Raw genomic sequence first — 21739 nt, 5'->3', positions numbered from 1 at the left:
CCTACACACACACACACACACACACACACACACACACACACACACACACACACACACACACACACACACACACACACACACACACACACACACACACACACACACACACACACACACACACACACACACACACACACACACATTAGTGATCCATGAGAGCAGTGTTTCAGTTATACCATTTAAAAAAAAGAAATAATGCTACAGTACTGTTAAATATGACTACAAACATTCAAACGTATGAACAAGTGGAGCAAAATGAACACTGGAGTTGTTGCATTGTGACAGCATTCAATGTAGATGATAATAAAATGACAATTTAAAAAAAAAGGCCCGTTTTAACAAGAAAGCAGAAGGTGCACCTAATCAGCGGGCAGGAAGCATAAAGAGCTTTACCTGAGTATGAACTTCTCCAAAGGAAATTAAAAAGTGTCGCTGCGACAAGTGAAACTAGAAAAGTAGAAGTTGACTGAATCACGACAGAAATAACTGATGTTCCGCTATTGTAAATGGAGTTCAGCTTCATCAAAAAGATGATGCATTAAAGTGCGTGGAAAAATTGCATTTATTGCTGGCTGGGTTGCTCGGATATGTGCGCGTGTCACACTCACCCATGGCCTTTATGGCTCGTGTTCCTGCGGTGTGACCCAGCTCCAGGGAGTGGATGAACACCTCCGTCCTCCTCTCACCACAGGCTAAAGTCAGCTGCAACACCAAGAAGTCCTCAATCAATCACCGAACTTACTAAATACCAGGCCAGGCATGTTTTTAAAGTGATGTCCCTGGCGGGGATGCATTTAGTTTATGATGGCCGTGTGTGATGTTAGTGTGTAAGCGTGTGTCTGACCTCAGCCTGGTAGAGCTGGATCAGAGCTTGCCGGCCAGCACAGCGGCAGTAGTACAGCACCAAGTCGGCCAGGATGGGTAGGGGCTCATCGGTACTGTCACATGACCCCGACTCGATCTTTGAGGTTTGCTGCAGAGCAATGCAAAAATAATTCATTAATACTTCAAACAATATTATAGACATCAAGATTACTTGTGTCGTTTTCGTTGTTTATGCTCCAGGCTTTAGCCATATGCATGATAACAGTCCTCTGGAATACATATTGGTTGAGTAATAGACTACAATGGACATGTTCTTAGCTGGATAAACGTGAGGTTGAGTTTTGTTAAGGCAGTGTAAAAGTTGGACTCCAGCTGTACCTGGCAGACGACGTTGGCAGGCAAGTTAAGCAGGCTAAGGGTGTTTCTTTCGTACCAAGGGTCCAACATACCGAGGAGATGGGCAATGTCGTTGGTGCTGTCCCCTGTGCCCGTGAGGTGAAGATCCTGCTTAAGCAAAAGCAATAATTACAACAGCGGACAGTGCAACTCAGGTCTTTGACAGCTCGGGAAACAAAAAAACCATGTAACCAATGTTGACTCACATTGGACGGGGCCGCTCCTTTCGGACTTCCGGTTTGAACCGCGGGGCAAGGAGACATCGCCGAGTCCCTCTTCACGGGCACAAAGTAGAACTGGAGCTTGAAGGCTCTGCTGAGACGTGGACACGCACTCTCCTTCCTCCTCAGGCTGTTGTAGGCTCGGGCCACCTTCCCTGCCACGCGATCGGCGCCGAACACCACCACCCTCAGCGTAGTATTCTTACTGTCCTCATCGCTGCTGAGAATCGGCCTCCTTCGGAAGCAGACGTGTCTGAGAGTCTGACTCTGTGGCTGGAGGAAGGGCTCGGGACAGCCCAACCTGACTTGCTGAGGAAGAGAGTTGGAGCGATTCTCCCGCACCACTAAACGGTCTTTCAACTCCGTGTCTCCGAGGCTTTTGGCCCGGGTCACCGACCGAGGCCTCTTGGGTTTGATGTTTGACATGAGCCGGTGCAGGTGCTTGCTGAGCCGGGCCGAAGCCTTGTTGATGGACTTTGGCGAGCATTTCTCAGCGACGGGGGAGGAGCAGATGTAGTCGTCAGAGTCGTCAAAGTAGTCACTGTCACCGCCCGAAGTGAGAGAGAGAGACGCAGCGTAGGACTCCGAGGCTACGGACAAGGTGGAGTACATGGAGTCTTTGGAGGCGGTGGACAGGGAGGAGACGGTGGAGAAGGTGGAGGCCCGGTGGTTGGCGATGTAGCCATTAGGGATGGTAGACATTGAAGGGAATTCGACTCCATGTTCCTCCTCGTCTTTGTTTTCGTCTTCCTCCTCCTCTTCATCAGAATCTATGTCTTCCTCCTCTTCCTCCTCAGCCTGCCCTTGGTCATCAGGCTCGTGTTCCAAAAGGGTGTTCAGAACATCTGCAAAGACAAATATGAATCCCGTTGAGCAATTTAAAAAGACAAAAAGAAATGCTCAAACAAATAGAAATATGGTTTGTATTTATGCCACATTAAAAAGGGGGCTGGATTCCCTGGTGCTGAGACTTAGGCAAAACTGAATCTCCATCCGCTCAAAGCAGAGAGATATTCCTGTGTATGAATTAATAAAGTATCGTGCAGAATACTTTACCAAAGTTATCTCTTTCCCAGTGAAACATGTAACACTTGGCTGTCGGCAAGGGTAGGGTTTGTAGCATTCCTGAAGGGGACGACATCAAAATAAATGTCTCAGAGCAATCATCACTGGAAACTGAAACATTATAACGTGATAGAGTGTGTTTATATCCCCCAGTGAATAAAATCCGCCCCCTCACCATCAGACTTCCTTCCGTTGGACGGGGGTATTCTCATGCTCTCCCTCAGCTCCTCAAGTCCCTGGATCACGTGACTACGGCCCTTCAAAGGGTCCCTCATGGCAGCGGCCGCCTCTAGGACATCACTTACCGCGGAGAAGATGGACCCCAATTCAGTCACGGTTTTTGCCTGCAAAGAGCATTCACCACATGGCACGGTAAAGGTACGTGTCCTGAGACATTCCTGCAGTGCCCACAGTGACACACTCTCTGATGGTTTGCATTGGCTTCTTCAAAGGTATAGATGTGACTTAAAGTGGACGTAATGCCACACATTCCCTTGGTATTGCTTACATGGTATGGTAGTGTAATGCAAAGCCCTTTGGCAATTATCTCGAAATACTATAAACTACTGTTTTAAACGCATATAATCAGGGTTTAAAGGGAAATGTAGAGTTAACTCATATCTGTATACATGACACTTGATTCTGTAAGTCTAACCCCTGAACACAAAGGAAACTTCAAACTGAATATCATTTAATTTTGTCTTTAAGAACCTTGGTTCATGGTCCACAGCTCTGAGCACATACCTGCAGGGCTCCGTGGATGCGATGTAGCGGGTATTTGGTGCCTAGTGAGGACTGGAAGGCGTGTTTGATCAGTTTGATGTAGGTCTCTCTCTGCGAGTGCTGAATGCCACTGAGCTGCTCAGCCACCGAGAGGAAGTCAGCGGGCACCTCGCACGGGTTCATCAGGAGCACGGTCCTGCAGGCAGCACACAGATGATGTCACTGGCGACGCGTGAACACGTATGCAAATTCACACGACGATGCAACAGGATGCTGCGGCGGTGGCGTCGGGTGGGTGGAGAGAGGGATGAAAAGGTCCTAACCACCTAAATGCTATGATTCAGTTATTAGTTTTGTGGACATCTTTTTTTTCTTCTTATTTTACTTCAAAAGGTGTGGTGTCAGGTCAGATAAAGTTACTGTGAACCACTGACATTTATTTATTTATTTTTTGTGTTTTAAATTTTAACAGGAAAGCAGAAGGTGCAAAGATAACACACAGTCTGTGTGACCGGATTAAAAATAGATCCTCATGAAATGGCCGTCTTACCGTGCACTCATACAGTCCCAATATCACCAACAACTGTTCACTCTACTATAAATCCTAAATAATGAATACATAGAGCACATGTAGTATATTCTATAGTCCTACATTCTGTGTAGAGTACTTTTAGGTTTTCTCGTGTGAACGTACATGGTCTTGGAGCTCTGGCTGGGGGTGTTAAGGAACTGTTCTTCTCTCACAAGTCTCTGAAAGGAAATCCCTGTGAGGGAAATAGAACAATTATTTCATTATTGTTCTCTTCCATCTGTTCACGGTTTGTAAATGAACAACTTGACAAGAGCAAAGTGTTATTCATGACAGTGTCCTGGTGGACCAGTGGCAGGCAGAGGGAAGTTACAACATGTCATCCTGTTGGTCAGTTTGACCTTAAAGCAGCTCATCGTGTTCAGAAGGGCTCAGCTATGTAAGTATTAGGCTACTCGTATCAGGGATGGAAGTCACATAATATATTAATTGATCTCACTGTAAAATATACGGTTGTTTTACTTCAATATTTAGCTATCGCAAGTGTTTTGCTTTGCTTCAAGCTGGTGGTAGGTGGTGCACCTAGTGAACAGTACAGTGCACAAAAGTGCAATACCAATAGAAAAGGATGACATCATTATGGAGTATGGTGAGCATTATTGGGGCATAGAAGGCATAGTTACAATAGGTTGCGTCTTAATTGATCTACTCATGTCTTTCAAGAAGCGTCTTAAAAGTCAATGGAAATGTATAAAATAACCCACTGGAGCCGTCACATTTCCACGATGGCTTCGTATTTGATGCATTGATTCAAACTGTAGTTACAAACATTAAGATAAGCACACATATTAAACCAAAATTTACAACGGACTGCATACTGTGCCTTTGACTTTCCTGAGAATTTCAGCTTAGGTGTTTAAATGTGTCAAATGAGCTTTGTTTTGTAAATGCTTAAGCTTCATCTGATTATTAATGACAATACTTCCTGTCGTGAATGCTGCAGGTGTTTCTGGCATCAGGAGCACTAAATGCATTTCCTTGACTCGTCACTAGGGGGAGAGAGATTACCAGGGTTGAAAGACCCCAGGGGGGTTCCAGAGTCTCAGTTCAGACTGGGATAGAAACACACACACACACACACACAGACACACACACGTGCACTGGCAAAACGAACCCATCTATATTTACCTGGGGCCTTGATCTCCAGCTGCAGTGTGGTGAGGAGGGTCCTGCACACGCTGCAGTACGGCTCGGGCCATGTGAGGAAGCAGCGAAACACCTCGATGGCTTGCTGCAGCAGCTCCGTGTCTGCAGGACAGTAAGGCGTCTGCAACCGAGGCACAAGTCAGTTATTTCAACTCTGAGAATAACTTCATGGACCCCTGCATTAGACTGGACCAACCACACTTTTCTTGTTCTTTTCCATTACTCCATTACTGCTTTATTCTAATATTACTTCGCCAAACGACAAACAAGTCACATTCTATATGAGGAACCCAGCTTTGTGTCATAATGTGATTTCATTAGCCACTGTTTTACTTTATTACAGGCTTCGTGACAATAAACCACCAAAGGCACATTTGTCACGTCATCACAAAACCTCAAAGCTGCAACATTATCAGAGCTCAAACTGAACTCTGAGGTTCTCGGTTCCTACTGAAAAAAAGTATGAAGGAAAAGTATGTTGCATTTCAATGAAAGTAATTTGTGTAATAATACATTTATAGAATAACATTAACCTTTTGAAGCAATCAAAGTGTGGCTATTTCTTCTCTCTTTTGTGGAACCGGTAATAAATCAGTGAATCATACACCCAATGATCGTGCTGGAAGCTTTAGCCACATAACACCTCAAGAGAAACATCTCTATGGTTTGTGTTGCTGAAGCAGCGCAAGTTTTGAGAGGGCACTTCCTCTCGTGCGACACAAGGTTTTGATCGGATCTGGATGTACCTGAAGCAACGTGGAGGAGAACATGATGGCGAGGGGAGCCACCAGCTCGTACTGACACTGCTCCTCAACCTGAACGCACGCACACAGAGACAGACAGGAAGAGAGCGTCGATGAGGCAAAACGCTCAGAGATTGCAGCAGCCGGCAGGACAACTGTGTTCTCTTTGCCCTTTGACCTCTCACCTCTTTGGTCTTCCTGAGGATCTGCTTCAAGAGGATGAGGAAGTTCTCGGGGTCCCTCTTCACCAGCTCCTCCAGGCTCCAGCGGTTCATTGACTGACCCGCCGAGCACATCAGCACTGAAAGACATGCACAGGTGGACTCGTGTTAATGCAACAACGCACACGTGTTAAACATAGAAAGAGTCAGAAGAGGCCGAAGACGCAGGTTTCACCTCACCACAACAGTTTTGGTACAAAAAGACAGTCGCTTATTTTACTTTACTGAGTTTACCCGTAACTACTTTCAAATCTAGCTGCGCTCCACACCCTTCCACCAAGTGTCCTGAAAATCTATCCGAAGCAGTTCACACGCTCCTTTGCGGAGGTGATGGAGCTCTGTGGATACGAGCAAAGCTGCGCCACACGCCACGGTCTTGTAATGAGAGATTGATTATCAGTGCACACATGCATCTATGAAGCACTTCAACAGACTGTATGTTGGCAGGGTTGCAGCACACTTGGAGGAGACAGAGTCCATCACTAAGGGTTTTTAATAAACTGCAGCACCACTTACCAGGGCAATAAATACAAAAGAAAACCTGTTTGTGGTCCGAAAGACACCCTTGTGATGCCGGGTCACTTTTTGTTGCACTCTGACTATAGTCTGTAGAGCTATATCTGTGTATGGCCAGCAGTGTGAGTATACATCATTGTGTTCTTTATATTTACTATTTGACTGCTAAATGTGGATGGAGTATACTCTGACAGCAGTAGAGCTAGAACAAGAAGATCAGCAATCCAGGTACAAGTACCCAACCGTGTTTGTGATTCTTTTTACATGCAAGCTAAAATAAATGCATGCTGAGAGAGCGCTCAGACAAAAAGCCAAGTTCATTTTGCTTTTATTTCATTAGGTATGAATGTCAGTGGGATTAAATGATCCGTTAAAAGACATAATTGATCAAAAAAGCCCAGTGTAACCGTGCCCTGCCTTGAATTAACAATGTCCCGTCCTTCTGTAAATTGTTCCACGTTGAAGAGACACTGCAGAAGCGTGTTTTGTCTCCAGCGCCGACATTAGGCAGCAATATTTCATTTGTGGGACATTTTGAGAGCACGGACCGGAGCGGTTTTGGTTTCTGAGGATATACTTTATGTATACATGGAGGAACCAGCACAACGTGACATTCCTGAATCAAAGTCAGCCAGTGGGTTTGGCTATTGCACATACAGTGAGGCACAATGGTGAGAGAGCATCCAGCACAAATATCAAAATGTATATATATATATATATATATATATATATATATATATATATATATATATATATATCGTACATTATATAGATGACGCACAGTTAGACCATGAACACATAGACATTCACTCTTTTTCCATGAATGTGAGTGTGTGAGTTCGGGCTTATACACTATATTGTTCCATTTCACCTCCAGTAAAAAACAGACATCCAAAGCAGCAGTTTTATATCACAACAACTGGGAACAATTACACAAACACTTATTCTTTATTGCAACCAGAAACTTCAGATGATAGGAGGCATTTTATTCCAGCTGTGAAATCTAACAAATCTTAGCCTTTTAAGAATAAAAAGTGCATCTAATGTCATCATACGCACAGCACCTTGATTACAAGGTGGGTTTCAGAAATCGTGTGTGTGGTTCTGAGAATGAACTGAAGTCCTCACTTTACAGTCCGTTACTGTCGGTGCTGGAGCACTTCAGGGGTATTTTTTTTCTTTTGTTCGGTGTTTCAGTTAGAATGTTTTGGCAGAACAGATTTCCCATTGCAAGAAAACAGAGTTAAGGTATCTTCCCCAAAAGACTTTCGGGACTAAACATTAAAATATGCTAATAATAATCCAAAAGGAAAATGATGAGGGGTTAAAGTGAAATCTACAAAAAAGAAATTGGGGATAACCAGACCCACACAAACCTTCGGTTGGAGGTTTTCTGTAACAGTGTGAAATGGAAACTTGAGATGAAACAGATGAATGCAGAGAGCTGGGCATACAGTATGTCAAACCACACCAATCTGACGTCTATCATGCTGAGAAAAAAAAAGCGCCTCACTTTCCATTTGATCCCTCGGTCTCAACGGCTCCGACTGCATCTCTGAGGAGCTCAGGAAGTAACACATCAGCCCTTGTTCAGGTTACGCAGAAATGTTTTCCAAGAAACGTGTCAGTTGCTGTCTATGTCTTCACACATGAGTCCTATCTAACATCTCTTGACGGTGTGTTTGCATATTTACTGGAGAGCTGTACGGCTCTTTATTTTTGAAAAGATGCCAGCACTGAAAAATGAAGCTGCAAGTTTCAAATGATCCTCATGAGATTCACATTTGAATATCTCAGTACTTAAGCTCAAATGGATGTAATCACACTCATAACATACAAATCCCTGGAAATCGTCTAAACAGATGATGGAGTTATGAAGTTAAGAGTGAAACATGAAAAACAGACTCCAGCTTCAGCTCGCATGCTTTAAATGTAAAAGAATCTCATCATCACAGTCCATCAGGATATAAAACCCGAGAACATGTTTATGTAATTATAAGACACTCTCTCTGGCACTGGTTGATGAGCGGGAGGCGGATTTTATCTTTTGATCTGTTTTTACACCGTGCACCACAGTGACTCCTTGCCCCGTGATGCCTCACTCACACACTGCGGTCTGGGCCACCACTTCCTCCCAGCTGTCTATTCACACAACTTCCTCCAGCACACAAAAACACGGCAGCAGTGTCACCAACAACAAGCCAGGACACACATATACTCGTAGGCCGCGCACACTGTACTGTCACACGCTGTCTGTCACACAGCGCCCTTGTGTTGAGAACAAACAACTGCCTTCTGTTCGAGGCAGCACTGTAAACGGCACACGTCACATTTAAACGTGTTTGGGAGTATTTCTCAGAAAGTTTGAAGCCTGTACCAGGCTAAGCCCCGCCCCTGTCCATCAAGCTGTCAGAGCTTTGCTGCCGTGTAGCCCACACTGTCACTAACTGCACTCACTGAATAAATGATATCTGATTTTTGGGAAAAAACAAAAAGCCATTTCACAGAAAAGCAGACCGAGAGGTCGACAAAACGTGTTTAAAGTAGATATCCAGGACGTGAAAACAGGTTAAAAAGAGAAGCTAAAGTCTGCAGATCAGAGTGTAGAAGTGAACTACCTCATCACCCACTTAGACAGAAGACATAGGAAGTAAGGAACAACACTGTTCCTATTTATTCGCTGTTGTAATCATTGAAAATGATTGTCAGAATGTGTAAACCTTTAGTAGCTAGCGTAGCATAGCAGTGCTAGCAGTGCGTAGCATAGCAGTGCTAAAAACGTCACGTTTTGGAGACGTGTAGCTCCTTCCAGGTAACGAGTATCACACAACGCTTACCCATGACTAGCACAAAACCAGCCTGAACATTAGGAAAATATGCAGGAAAATTTGCAAAGCATCAGCCACAAAACATGACATTTTTAGTAATTACCTTGGCTGAGGCACATGTGCACAGGTTTGAGCCACCAACTCTACAATACACCTTTTTTTCGACAGCAGACATTTTGACGAGCACAGGTGGTACTAGCATTACCAAAAGCTCAGTTCTACTAAGTGTCCCATAAGCTATCCAAAGAGCCTCCCCTAAGTGGAATGCAGCCATCGTCAATGTTATTAAATACAGCTGTACTTTCCCTACGATGACACATCAAAATGCCTACCGTCTAAAAGGTTGATAGACAGTGAGAAGCATTTAAGGTGATCAATTGACAGAAATTAAATGTAATATTAATAAGTGTGTTTTCTTTAGATGACTATCCCCTGAAAATAAGAAGTCGCTGCTGTATTTGTTAGAATGAGCCGTTTATATCTACATACAGAGCTGGTCCTCTGCATAAAGCCGGCATTATTTCTACAGTAGCCCAGAACGGACAAACCAAACACTGGCTCTAGATAGGGGACATTTGCGTTTTCACGTTGGTTGCAATCTGCAACCTCGACACTGGACGTAACGCAGCTAATCCTACACACACACACATTGCACCTTTAAAAGCAGGCCTGCTTCAAGTTCCCATTCCTAAGCCGTAAGGTTTTAACTGAAAATGTCCAGAAAGTCCCTCATCTTCATTGAAGCGGTGCAGAAACGTTGTTGTCACATATCTCAAACCAAAGCTTATCTGTGGTCCTTGTCCTTATTGGGGGGCTCTTACCGTTCCAGTGCTGTGCTGCTGTGGGGCTTCGTCTCAGCCCCTCCAGACACATGTCCAGAACATGCTGGATCCTGTCCTCTGTGCACGAGGTGTGCTGCATCTTCACGGCTCAGGTTCTGCGGAGGGACGGGAGATGGAGACAATATTAAGTAATGCATTCCCATTCATCCATTGTGTGGAATATTATCTTCAAATTTCAACATGTTCCTCTCTATTCATGACCGGTATGCGCTATCACGGCAGTTTTGCATGCAGGCCGATAACTCGGTAAGTATGTAAAATAGTCGAAGAAGACACACGAACCATAACACCTGTGTGTGAACTCGTGTGAACTGGTTTCTTGCACAGTTTGGTAACATGTTGATTGGGTTGATGTTTTGTTTCATTTATAGCTGTGTGGTTTGATGTATGCTTGCATATGCTACTGTATACTTGTATTTATGTTGTTTATGTTGCCAAATTCCTTATGTCTATGCCTATATTTATATATGTGTGTCTTTAAATTTAAAGCACTTTGAGTTTACATGAAAGGAAATGTGCTATATAAATATAATTGCCATTGCCATAAATGGGACATTTCTGAGGCGGGAAGGATAAACAGATGCATGTGTTGCTATTTTGTTGCCATAGCACCTGAAATGTAACATCACATACGATTGGACGCCTGGTCTGCCTCAAATCACTGAGTTTTATGAAAGATCTTTGATAAATGAGCCACAATAACGATCCTGTTCTGCGATATATTTAAATATGAACTCATGCAACAACAAACAGCCACAAAGCATGCACACAGGAAGAGGGATGATTGTCAGTTTTATAAACAGGAGACTTATTGAAGCTCTGGTCGGGCAGATGTTGAGCAATTAGTTTTAAAAAAAAAAAAACTATTACTAACAGCAACATTCAGGCACATTGGAACAAACCCACAATGTTAACCGTATGACTTGTATGGATAGGTAAAAGAGAAAAAAAACAGCCCCCACTGGTTTCAGTTTTTAAATCCGTACCACAGTTTGCAGAGAGACATGGTGAAAAACAGTCAAATGTATAACCCCAGCATTGACCATTACAATATAAGTACACAATGTCCTCAGCACTGACTCATCCGGTCGTGCTGAACTTCAATTTTTTCACCTTCTCAGTTTATCAGCGAATTTGGCGGGTTTCTTTTCGTGCAGCATCTGAGGACAACCCAGGTGTGTTTCAGTTCTGTTATGAACACATCTGATCAGAGGCAATATGCAAAACAAGATAGCAGGGACGTCCCATCGGTGACTTAAAGAAAGGGTGGAGTGACAGATTTATCTTTCAGAGTCGATAAACAGCGGCCATGGCGGCAGCGCTTTGATGACAACACTTTGGATGAAGTGAGTCTGCCGCCCTATCGAACAAAACCAAGTCAACTTGGTTGATGAAACAGTCTGAGTTTGAGGTAGAGTCTGAGGTACAGTCTAAAGTACAGTCTAAATTACAGTCTGAGGTATAGTCTGAGGTATAGTCTGAGGTAGAGTCTGAGGTACAGTCTGAAGTACAGTATGAGGTACAGTCTGAGGTACAGTCTGAAGTACAGTCTAAAGTGAAGTCTGAGGTACAGTCTAAAGTACAGTCTGAGGAAGAGTCTGGGGTACAGTCTGAAGTACAGTCTGAGGTACAGTCTGAAGTACATTCTAAATTACAGTCTGAAGTACAGTCTAAAGTACAGTCTGAGGTAGAGTCTGAGGTACAGTCTGAAGTACAGTCTGAGGTACAGTCTAAATTACAGTCTAAAGTACAGTCTGAGGTACAGTCTGAGGTACAGTCTGAAGTACAGTCTAAAGTACAGTCTGAGGTAGAGTCTGAAGTACAGTCTAAAGTACAGTCTGAGGTACAGTCTAAATTACAGTCTAAAGTACAGTCTGAGGTACAGTCTGAGGTACAGTCTGAAGTACAGTCTAAAGTACAGTCTGAGGTAGAGTCTGAAGTACAGTCTAAAGTACAGTCTGAGGTAGAGTCTGAAGTACAGTCTAAAGTACAGTCTGAGGTACAGTCTGAAGTACAGTCTAAAGTACAGTCTGAAGTACAGTCTGAGGTACAGTCTAAAGTAAAGTCTAAATTACAGTCTAAAATACAGTCTGAGGTAGAATCGAAAGTACAGTCTAAAGTACAGTCTGAAGTACAGTCTGAGGTACAGTCTAAAGTACAGTCTGAAGTACAGTATAAAGTACAGTCTGAGGTAGAGTCTGAGGTACAGTTTGAGGTACAGTCTAAAGTACAGTCTAAAGTACAGTCTAAAGTACAGTCTGAGGTAGAGTCTAAAGTACAGTCTGAGGTACAGTCTAAAGTACAGTCTAAAGTACAGTCTGAGGTACAGTCTGAAGTACAGTCTAAAGTACAGTCTGAAGTACAGTCTGAGGTACAGTCTGAGGTAAAGTCTGAGGTACAGTTTGAAGTACAGTCTAAAGTACAGTCTGAGGTACAGTCTGAGGTACAGTCTGAAGTACAGTCTAAAGTACAGTCTGAGGTACAGTCTGAAGTACAGTCTAAAGTACAGTCTGAGGTACAGTCTGAGGTACAGTCTAAAGTACAGTCTGAGGTACAGTCTGAAGTACAGTCTAAAGTACAGTCTGAAGTACAGTCTGAGGTACAGTCTGAAGTACAGTCTAAAGTACAGTCTGAAGTACAGTCTAAAGTACAGTCTGAGGTACAGTCTGAAGTACAGTCTGAAGTACAGTCTAAAGTACAGTCGGAGGTACAGTCTGAGGTACAGTCTGAAGTACAGTCTAAAGTACAGTCTGAAGTACAGTCTGAGGTACAGTCTAAAGTACAGTCTGAAATACAGTCTAAAGTACAGTCTGAGGTACAGTCTGAAGTACAGTCTAAAGTACAGTCTGAGGTACAGTCTGAGTTACAGTCTAAAGTACAGTCTAAAGTACAGTCTAAAGTACAGTCTGAGGTACAGTCTGAAGTACAGTCTGAGGTACAGTCTGAAGTACAGTCTAAAGTACAGTCTGAGGTAGAGTCTGAAGTACAGTCTGAAATACAGTCTAAAGTACAGTCTGAGGTACAGTCTGAAGTACAGTCTAAAGTACAGTCTGAGGTACAGTCTGAGGTACAGTCTAAAGTACAGTCTAAAGTACAGTCTAAAGTACAGTCTGAGGTACAGTCTGAAGTACAGTCTGAGGTACAGTCTGAAGTACAGTCTAAAGTACAGTCTGAGGTACAGTCTGAAGTACAGTCTAAAGTACAGTCTGAGGTACAGTCTAAAGTACAGTCTGAGGTACAGTCTGAAGTACAGTCTGAGGTACAGTGACCACTTCTCCACTGGTTGTGACATCCTTGCGTGGTTTTTGGAATTCCCCTGAAAACTGCGCAGGGGAAACAAGCGTGCAGCTGATACCATCTGACCCGAAAATGAACATCTGTACAGACGCAGGTGACCATCAACACAAGGTGCATGTACAATATGACCCCATTTGGCACATTGCATTAAAATTTGCAGTCGGATAGCGGGTGATCACATGAGAGCGTAGGTGTAGATCCACCCTGAAACGCACTGCAGGCGGACCATTATTTTTGGAAGCGTACAGCATTACTTTTGCTTTTTGGCGGAATAGAAATGTCATTTCACATTGTTCAGCATCTTTGGATGTAAATAAGGGAGTGACTCATGAGGTGAATGGGATGTATTGCTAAAAAATATTTTGTCTGTGAATGTACTTAAAAATCAGACACTGCACACATCTGGGAAATTTTGTTTTGATTCATAAAATATAGTGGGTTGTATTTTGTATTTTGGAGGGAATCAAAGAAGCTACTGGTCAAGCGTTATGTTCCTGCTTGATATATTTTTAAAGCCTGAAATCATATTACACTTTTGCCATGGAAATACAGTATCCGTATATTGTGTGCAAATACTGGGAACATCTAAATCTGAGCGGAACAACTTTACTTCCCCATAGAAGATGTTTAAAGATTTGTTTTTAGAGAAACCAAATTCTTAAAAACGTAATTATTTTGATCTTATTGATCAGAGCCACATTAGTCCCTAGTGAGAAATGAGCGATGACATCAAAAACGTTTTTGCCTGATTACATCTTCTCAAACTTTCCCCAGTGACCAACAAATTCCCCGCTACAAGCCAGAAATAAATGCAGGCTGTCAGATGAATTGTGTTAATGAACGACTTACTTGCTCTTACTCACCAAATAACCCTACACACACACACACACACACACACACACACACACACACACACACACACACACACACACACACACACACACACACACACACACACACACTGTTCACTTTAAAGCAGGTGTGGGCCATATACAGAAACACACAAGCAAGGAAATCTATATTTCTAGGTCGGAAAGCCCCATGTACCGTGGCAAATACATGTTGCTATATTTGGAAGAAAACAAATACTTTATTGCAATTATTAGGACTGATATTTCAATTGGGATATATATTACACAATATTTGAGTGAATGATGATGATAGATGTCACCATAAAACTGATCCAGTTGATTACTTACATTAAGGCAATTCTTTCTTTGTATTATGAGCTTCCTGTATTGTTTTTTTGTTTTATTTAAATACTCAAATGAGGCAATATCTTATCAAATGTGTGCTAATTTGCATACATTTCAAGAGGAGAAATCTGAACATTGGATAAAGACAGATACAACATTGTTTTGTTGACATATTAGAGTAATGTGTTTTTACTAAGGGGATCAACAGTCATAAAATACATGTATTTATTATTAAATACTAAATATTGTCTTGTTTTTAGGAGAAACATTTTGTATAAATCCGTCTGTGATGAAATATGAACAAGCCCCTTAGTAAAACCCTGCAGAATATAGATACAATGAAAGTGGAGTGTTTAGTGCTGCTGAAGTCTGAGAAAAAATACTCATTTAAAATGACATACATTTTGGAACACGTTTTGACATACCAATATAAAAAAATGCAGGTTGATTACTTACATTAGGGCAATTTTGTATTAGTATTACAAGTCTTCTCAAATGTTATGTTTAAATATGCAAATTAGGCATTATCTAATTCCAAACGTTTGGTGAATCTACTCATAAACACTGACATCGGTATTATGGATGTTTTCTTTCCGCGAGTCAAAAAGAAGACATAAATTGACCAGTGCAGGAAAAAAAGAAGTGTTTATTTGCCTGGGGAGGAGGAGGGGGGGGGGGGGGGGGGGGGGGGGGGGGGTGCTCGCCTTAAAATTATTAAGCGGGGGACCTATTGAATTTGTGTTCCACAAACCATTGTTCATATATTCGCACATGCGTGCTCATACACACATTAAACAGTACATACACACACATACACACACACACACACACTATACAAACATCCGACCCACCGACCTCATCATTAGCACCGGTGGAGGGGCAGGGCAGGAGTTCAGGAGGGCAGAGGAATGAAGTTCAATCATCCCCCACCTCTCCACTCCTTTTCCTACGGTAACCATTCTCCAACAATATACCGACAGCCCCAGAGGTAAACACTCAGCCCCCCCCCCCCCCCCCAGAGAGGTATTGTGTCTAAGAGGTGTCCCGAGTGGGACCTAGCTGAGGTATTGAGGCGAGCGCGTTGTACCCTTGCTCTGAGGGCTCCGGTCATTGTCAGGGTCGGACAGAGCTGGATGAGAGCCCAGCTCAGAGTGGAAGGAACTAATAAGTCAGAGTCCTGATGACTAGGGTGGGGTTCAATGGAGACGGTGATAAAAGAGGGGAAGATCTTACATGAGGTGGCACGATGCAGTGAAAGTGCTGTTCTGCAGGTTCATCAACTAGTAATAGTTCTACTGGCGACATCAGTTTTTAGTGTTGGTGTCATTTTACCGGAGTGATTTCATTGTCGATGAAAAGTTAGACCCAAATATGCCACAGAGAATGTATAGATGATGTGACGATCGTTTAAAGTCATCTATTGTTCAATTTAACAATTTCTTTACAAACGTTAGGTTTAGGAAGAAAAAAACACATGATTGGGCTTAAAATAACGATGTACAGCTAGGTTTAGGCGACACAACCACATGACTTTGGGACATGAGGTGTCGAACACCGGTCTCATGGTTCGTTGGATCCATCCGTCTCCCCTCCCACCCACCAATCAATATTAAACACCACTCCAATAGCTCTGACCGGTGCATGGCCACGAGCATTTCACGTTTAATGTGCGTGCCCGCCACGGAAAAAGGATCCTAATTGACTTTCCATTGGCATTGGTTTCGTTAAAAATTTTTTTATAATAATCTGGCAATTTGTGTCCATTTGCAAGAAAAACCAACAGCGATGCATTCCGTGACTATCTCGCGAGACCTGGGCTGACAATGTACACTGGTCTTTTGACAGACTACGTCAATCCCAAATCCAGAGTGTCATCATAGTTGTTTACGCAGAGTTGTTAGGCATGTTGCGAATGCATGAGCCTGCAGTGTTTCATAAGAGGATGTATGCAGCACAGCCCCAAGAGTCAACAAGGTCACTTCCACTTTTTTTTTACGGTTTGCAACTTGCAACAGTCAGACAATACCAGCAAGCAGCAGAACCACCAACTCCCTTCCTCCTCTCTCCGTCGGCCTCCCTCTCTCCCTCTCCAACACGTATCGTCTCCCAGATGAACCGATGCGGTCCCGCCACTTCACCTCCACCTGCGTCTTTATTTCTCCCTCCATCTTCTCCCACTGATCCCATTACCAACTGCTTCCTCACAGGAAGGCAAGCGTCCCTGCTCAGCTGAGGAAGCAGGTGCCTCCCTATTGTTGTGGTGTGATCGGACTCGCATATACACTCCCACAGACCCGGGAGGAGAGCTTGTGTGTGTGTGTGTGTGTGTGTGTGTGTGTGTGTGTGTGTATGTAAAGTATGCGTGCCTGTCATTTTCCTTTTTTTGTAACGATTGATAGAGTCTGATATTCACATCCAGTCCCCCTTTTCTCTCCACTGACCTCCTGGATGTGAACGGACCTCTTATGGCTTTAGGAAACAACAGCGGTCCGACTCCAAAGCTCTCCTCGGACTAAGTGCTTCCCTCCAGCTCCATCGGCGGTGTCAGTCGCATCACGTGATCCTCATCAGCCGGCGGTTCGCCCAGCTGTCGTGGAATTGTGCATGTTGACATTTCCTTTTTTGTTTTGCGACGCACTTCAAGGACTTCTTTTTCATGCTGCTCGTGAGGCGCCATTGTTTTGTTCAACAGCTGCTCCCAGGGTCACGGATACACTTTCGGAGTCCCACTTTTTAAGCCCTTTCTTAGTCTGCGGGCAGTTTGAGAAAAGAAATCTCATATTTGCTGTGCTTCTTTCTGTGTTTTACTGCAATATCTTGCTGTACTTAACAATCCTTTTTATGTTAAAAACACGTATCGTCTCCCAGATGAACCGATGCGGTCCCGCATAAATCAATTAGAACTTCTGCAACGCCTTAAGTATTCAAGGCGCTACACATCTAAGTACAGCACCAAGAGGTTGTGTGTCCGTATTTTCTGAATCTTTCTGGGGACATTTTTGCCTTTTTATGAGGATAGCGGGAAAAAAAAGGGGGGAAAGAAAGAGAGAGGGAAAAGTATGACAGGCAACACCGACCTCGGGGCCCAACTTGAACCCTGGATGTCGCATGTGCTGTGACGAGTTGGCAACAAAGGCGCTTTTGCTCTTCGCTTCCTCAATAAATCCTGATAAACACATGATGAAACGACCATTAATGCAAATATCCAGTGCCGTAATATCAGGCGAGGACACTTAACACCCGACGCAGGGGCGACTATGCTACCGCAACACAAGTCTATTTCATACTGGTTTCATGGTCCTTCCACAAGGACCACGTGCATCCATGCAATCATGGATGCACGTGTCCATGATTTCCAGTAGAAACCCAAATCCTCTTATATTTGTTTGAATGTGATATATATATATATATATATATTTTAAACAACACAAAAAACACGACAGGTGTGAGATGCACATGCACATACACACGCACGGAGGTGTTAAACTCAAAGCACGAGTCATAAGTGAGAAAGTGAGGAGACAAACAGGAAGCAACGTGTGAATAACATTGCTCTGGATCGACCTCAGCTCGATCACAACACACTGCGACGTCCTTTTCTCTCTTCACATCTGATCTCTGTGGTTGACAACAAATCTCCCCATTGACCTTTTTGATCTGTCTTCTGTTTTTTTTTTTCCCCCCCTTTCCTTCATTTGTTTTTTCAAGCCCGGCACGTGACCTGCTAGGGCAGTTGTTATTTCTCAACAGGAGGAGATGATCGTATTCAAACTGGTTGGGCAATTTTGTACAATTTCTAAGAAGAGTATATGATCCCTTCCTCTGTTGTCGTCTGACAGGGAGAGGAGAGAGAGGAGGCCAGCGTGGCACATTTTAGGCTTGCATTTTCCTTTTGGTGAAAAATGATGATAATGGTGTTTAATAAGAGGAGTGGACCATCACGAAGAGAGAGAAGTTGGCAGTATTTGCCTCATGGCTGTAACGGTGACGCTTACCCACTTGTCATTTTGTGCGATGACACCCTAACTCTCCAGAACATGGATATATATAAGTATATATATCAAAACTTAAGACTTGGACTCGAGTCAGAATCACAAAATGTAGGACTTGAGGCCTGCATAGCCACACAGACGGAATATTGATTATTTGATTTAGCTCAACTGAAACTGACTTATACTTATCAGATTAAGAAAAGGACACCTTTAAGTGGCTGGTTCCTGTCGTTAAATAGGATGTTGAGTTCAGGCGTTGGCTCAGCTGAGTTTCAATAGGGTGGAGCCCCCAACGACCACTGACAGGCTGTCAATCTGAAACCAACAGGATGATGTGCTTCCATCCCTGGTTGTCACTTTTCTGCCCATCCAAACAAATGATGCCCCTTTTATGAAGTTGAACTTCAACTACCGCCACAGATATCTATGGGAACGGGGGGAACACACACACACACACACACGCAACACACACACACTCGCACAGACACGCACATACACACAACCACAGACGTCTCACATCCTCAGATATCACCGGCTCAAATAGTTGTTCCCATTTGCAGATGCAGACACTTAAAGCGAGATAGAGTCCTGGCTCCTCACACGTGCTTCTCACTTCCTCAGCGTTTATTAAAAGCATGAATCATTTAGGGCATATGTAAAAGCAGAAGTTCCCAAAGTGGTATCACAGAGGGGGGAGGCCTGTGATCTCACAGAGTGTGTGTGTGTGTGTGTGCGCGGGGGGGGCTGTCAACATGCCTACAGCCCAGCATTTCCCATCAGTGTGAGGGTAATGCTGCCCATCAGCTCCTCTGGCAGAAAAACAAGACGCCCGAAGGCTTTCACGTGGCAGAGAAGTTAACTCTGGATATTATAAAAACACGTTGACATCAGTCTAAATAAGACGAGAAAACATGACTGACAAAACCAGCTCAAAAGACAAAAGATACCAAAGAAGTCAATTAACCACCATATGAGCTGGACGGACGAAGCTCAGACACCCCGGTGCATAGAGGCAAACGTGAGCTGGGAGCAGAAGCCCTTCAAAACTCACTCTGGCTCACCTGTAGTTCACTGTCCAGCATCCATGGCCTCCGTACGTGTCTCAATAGTCTCAGGCAGAGGGTCTCCGTCTCAGTGCCACTGCCATTCATTCGCCGCACACGTCAGGGTTTAACAGGTTAAGCCACATCCTGGGCACGGGCGGAGCAGTGCGGCGAGGCAAGAGCTCTGGTTGTAGCTCTCTGCTGCGCTTACAGACTCCAGCGCTTCACACACACACAAACAGGAAGTGGATGAAAGAGGTGCATGTGAGCACAATGAGGGAGGCTGCTGGTGCTTGTATAGGTGGGAAGTGCAATGGTGAATGGTGTGTGTTACATACGTGTGCGTGTGTGTGTGTGCGTGTGCGTGTGTGTGTGTGTGCGTGTGTGCGTGTGTGTGTGTGTGTGTGCGTGTGTGCGTGTGTGTGTGTGTGTGTGCGTGTGTGCGTGTGTTTGACAGAGAGGTTGCATGTGGATTATGAAAGGATGTAGGCCCCTAAAAGGAAGTCATCTGTTTGACGTTTTTGTTGTTCTGCGATTTTCACACTTGTCCGTGCTTTTTAGAGGGGCATCAACATTTCTAAAGGAATCATTTTCTTTGGAATCCAGTTAAGATAAACAACACAGACTGCAACTAATAACACTAATTGACCCTTCGCCAAGCCCCGCCCATCGAACGCAGACTGACCAATCGTAGCATTGGCCAGCTCTTGACCAGGCTCCGTCAACTGTCCGATTGTGCTCCATAGACTCTAAGAAATTGTTTAAGTGTTGTGATACTCGTTACCCGGGGAGGTTGGAAGGACAACAACTCTCTCTCGCTCTGTGTGTGTGTGTGTGTGTGTGTGTGTGTGTCAGGGAAACACTGACCGTACTTCCTCCTCCTGCTTTGCCTGTCATTTACATTTCATGTATTAGTGTGACTATGAATTCCCCTTCTTTTGAAATGAGGGAAATATGGTGACAAGCCACACAAAGCAGAGACAGTAAACACAAACGGGAAAGTTCAGCCTGTGTCAATCTGCACACGTTTTGACAGGAAGGTAACATTTGTCAAAGCTTATTTACAACAAGTCATCATGTGAATGAACAGCACTGTGATTTTAATACTTTACTTTAGTGTCCAGCAGTATTTATTTTTTTAGGACAAATATAGGTGGTTCTATAAAAAAAACAAAGTCTGATGATGGAAGAAGTGGAGTAAAAATGTATTGTATTATTAACTGATTATTATTAACAGGTTGTAGTTGTGATGTGCACGATTAATAATCAAAACTGAATCCTGAAACTGTCCATGTCCCTCCCCGACTGCTCTCCCTCCGTATGGCACTTGAATATCCGAGAGGTTCACTGCGACACAAGACATCGAATATTGTTCTGCATCTCTAAATTTCAATAACAAACCTAAGCTGCAGCCAGAATAAAGGGTGTGTTGACAGAGGAATGGCCGAATGAAAGCAAATTCAGAAGATAGAGAAAAAAAATCCAACAAGGTTGAGATTAAAAATAATTAACGGATGAAAATTGCAAAGCTTCGGAAGAGACTGAGAGAAAATGAACAGGATCATGTCTGTTCTTTTTTTTTCTTCCTTCAGTTCATTTCTGCCTTTTTGGTACAAATGGGATGAGTCAATAACTACAAGTCTTCTGATCTCTACAATAGATCCTCCGCTGAGTGCCCAGAGGTTGTTTAGTTTGCTTGTTTTGGACATTTCTGTGAGCTTCGACATGATCAATTGCATGATTTACAGACAAGGGAAGTTTTTTTACGATTGAATGCTTATTGTGTTTTGTATCATAGCAACTGTTGTTTTGTGTGGTTTCGCTCTATAGGTGTAAGGATTGTTGACACGTTGTCTGTGGCTCTTAACAAGAGGCCGGCAGCTGCAAACATCTGGCTACGCGATGTTATTTCCAGCTGAAGTCAGCAGTGTGTCTTCACCGCGGATCTGAACTGACAGAGATGAGATATGATTGTTTTTATTCTTCTTTCCATGCAAGAGCAAGAGGCATAAAGCATAATAATAATAACCTGAAGCAAACCTGATCATTCTGTGTCGTTTGGAAAAGTGAAACCAAATGTGACTCTCCACTGTTTT

General features: G+C 43.5%; 1 protein-coding gene across 5 annotated transcripts in view; it reads right to left on the bottom strand.

Moving 5' to 3' along the window:
• The window catches only part of pik3r5 (phosphoinositide-3-kinase, regulatory subunit 5), a 23123-nt gene extending 3120 nt beyond the window's left edge, over positions 1-20003 (bottom strand). Inside the window, exons 1-14 of one of the 5 annotated variants that reach the window (XM_034541199.1) lie at positions 19662-20003; positions 10095-10210; positions 5894-6009; positions 5712-5780; positions 4948-5086; positions 3925-3994; positions 3252-3426; positions 2683-2851; positions 2499-2567; positions 1428-2287; positions 1204-1329; positions 845-973; positions 609-702; position 1 (exon numbers count right to left, since the gene is read on the bottom strand). The exon at position 1 is cut by the window's left edge and continues 76 nt beyond it. In XM_034541199.1, the coding sequence (XP_034397090.1) occupies position 1; positions 609-702; positions 845-973; positions 1204-1329; positions 1428-2287; positions 2499-2567; positions 2683-2851; positions 3252-3426; positions 3925-3994; positions 4948-5086; positions 5712-5780; positions 5894-6009; positions 10095-10194 (2117 nt within the window). In that variant the 5' untranslated portion in view covers positions 10195-10210; positions 19662-20003. Of the gene's footprint in view, positions 2-608; positions 703-844; positions 974-1203; positions 1330-1427; positions 2288-2498; positions 2568-2682; positions 2852-3251; positions 3427-3924; positions 3995-4947; positions 5087-5711; positions 5781-5893; positions 6010-10094; positions 10211-18808; positions 19160-19651 lie in introns of those variants that run through there. The other 4 variants (XM_034540942.1, XM_034541117.1, XM_034540859.1 and 1 more) reach the window with 4 other exon arrangements.
• Positions 20004-21739: the final 1736 nt, after the last annotated feature.

Source organism: Cyclopterus lumpus, chromosome 1 (genome assembly GCF_009769545.1).
Source record: "Cyclopterus lumpus isolate fCycLum1 chromosome 1, fCycLum1.pri, whole genome shotgun sequence".
NCBI lineage: Eukaryota > Metazoa > Chordata > Actinopteri > Perciformes > Cyclopteridae > Cyclopterus > Cyclopterus lumpus.
The sequence above is the reverse complement of the archived record's forward strand: the minus strand, read 5'-3'. Positions and strand labels throughout refer to the sequence as shown.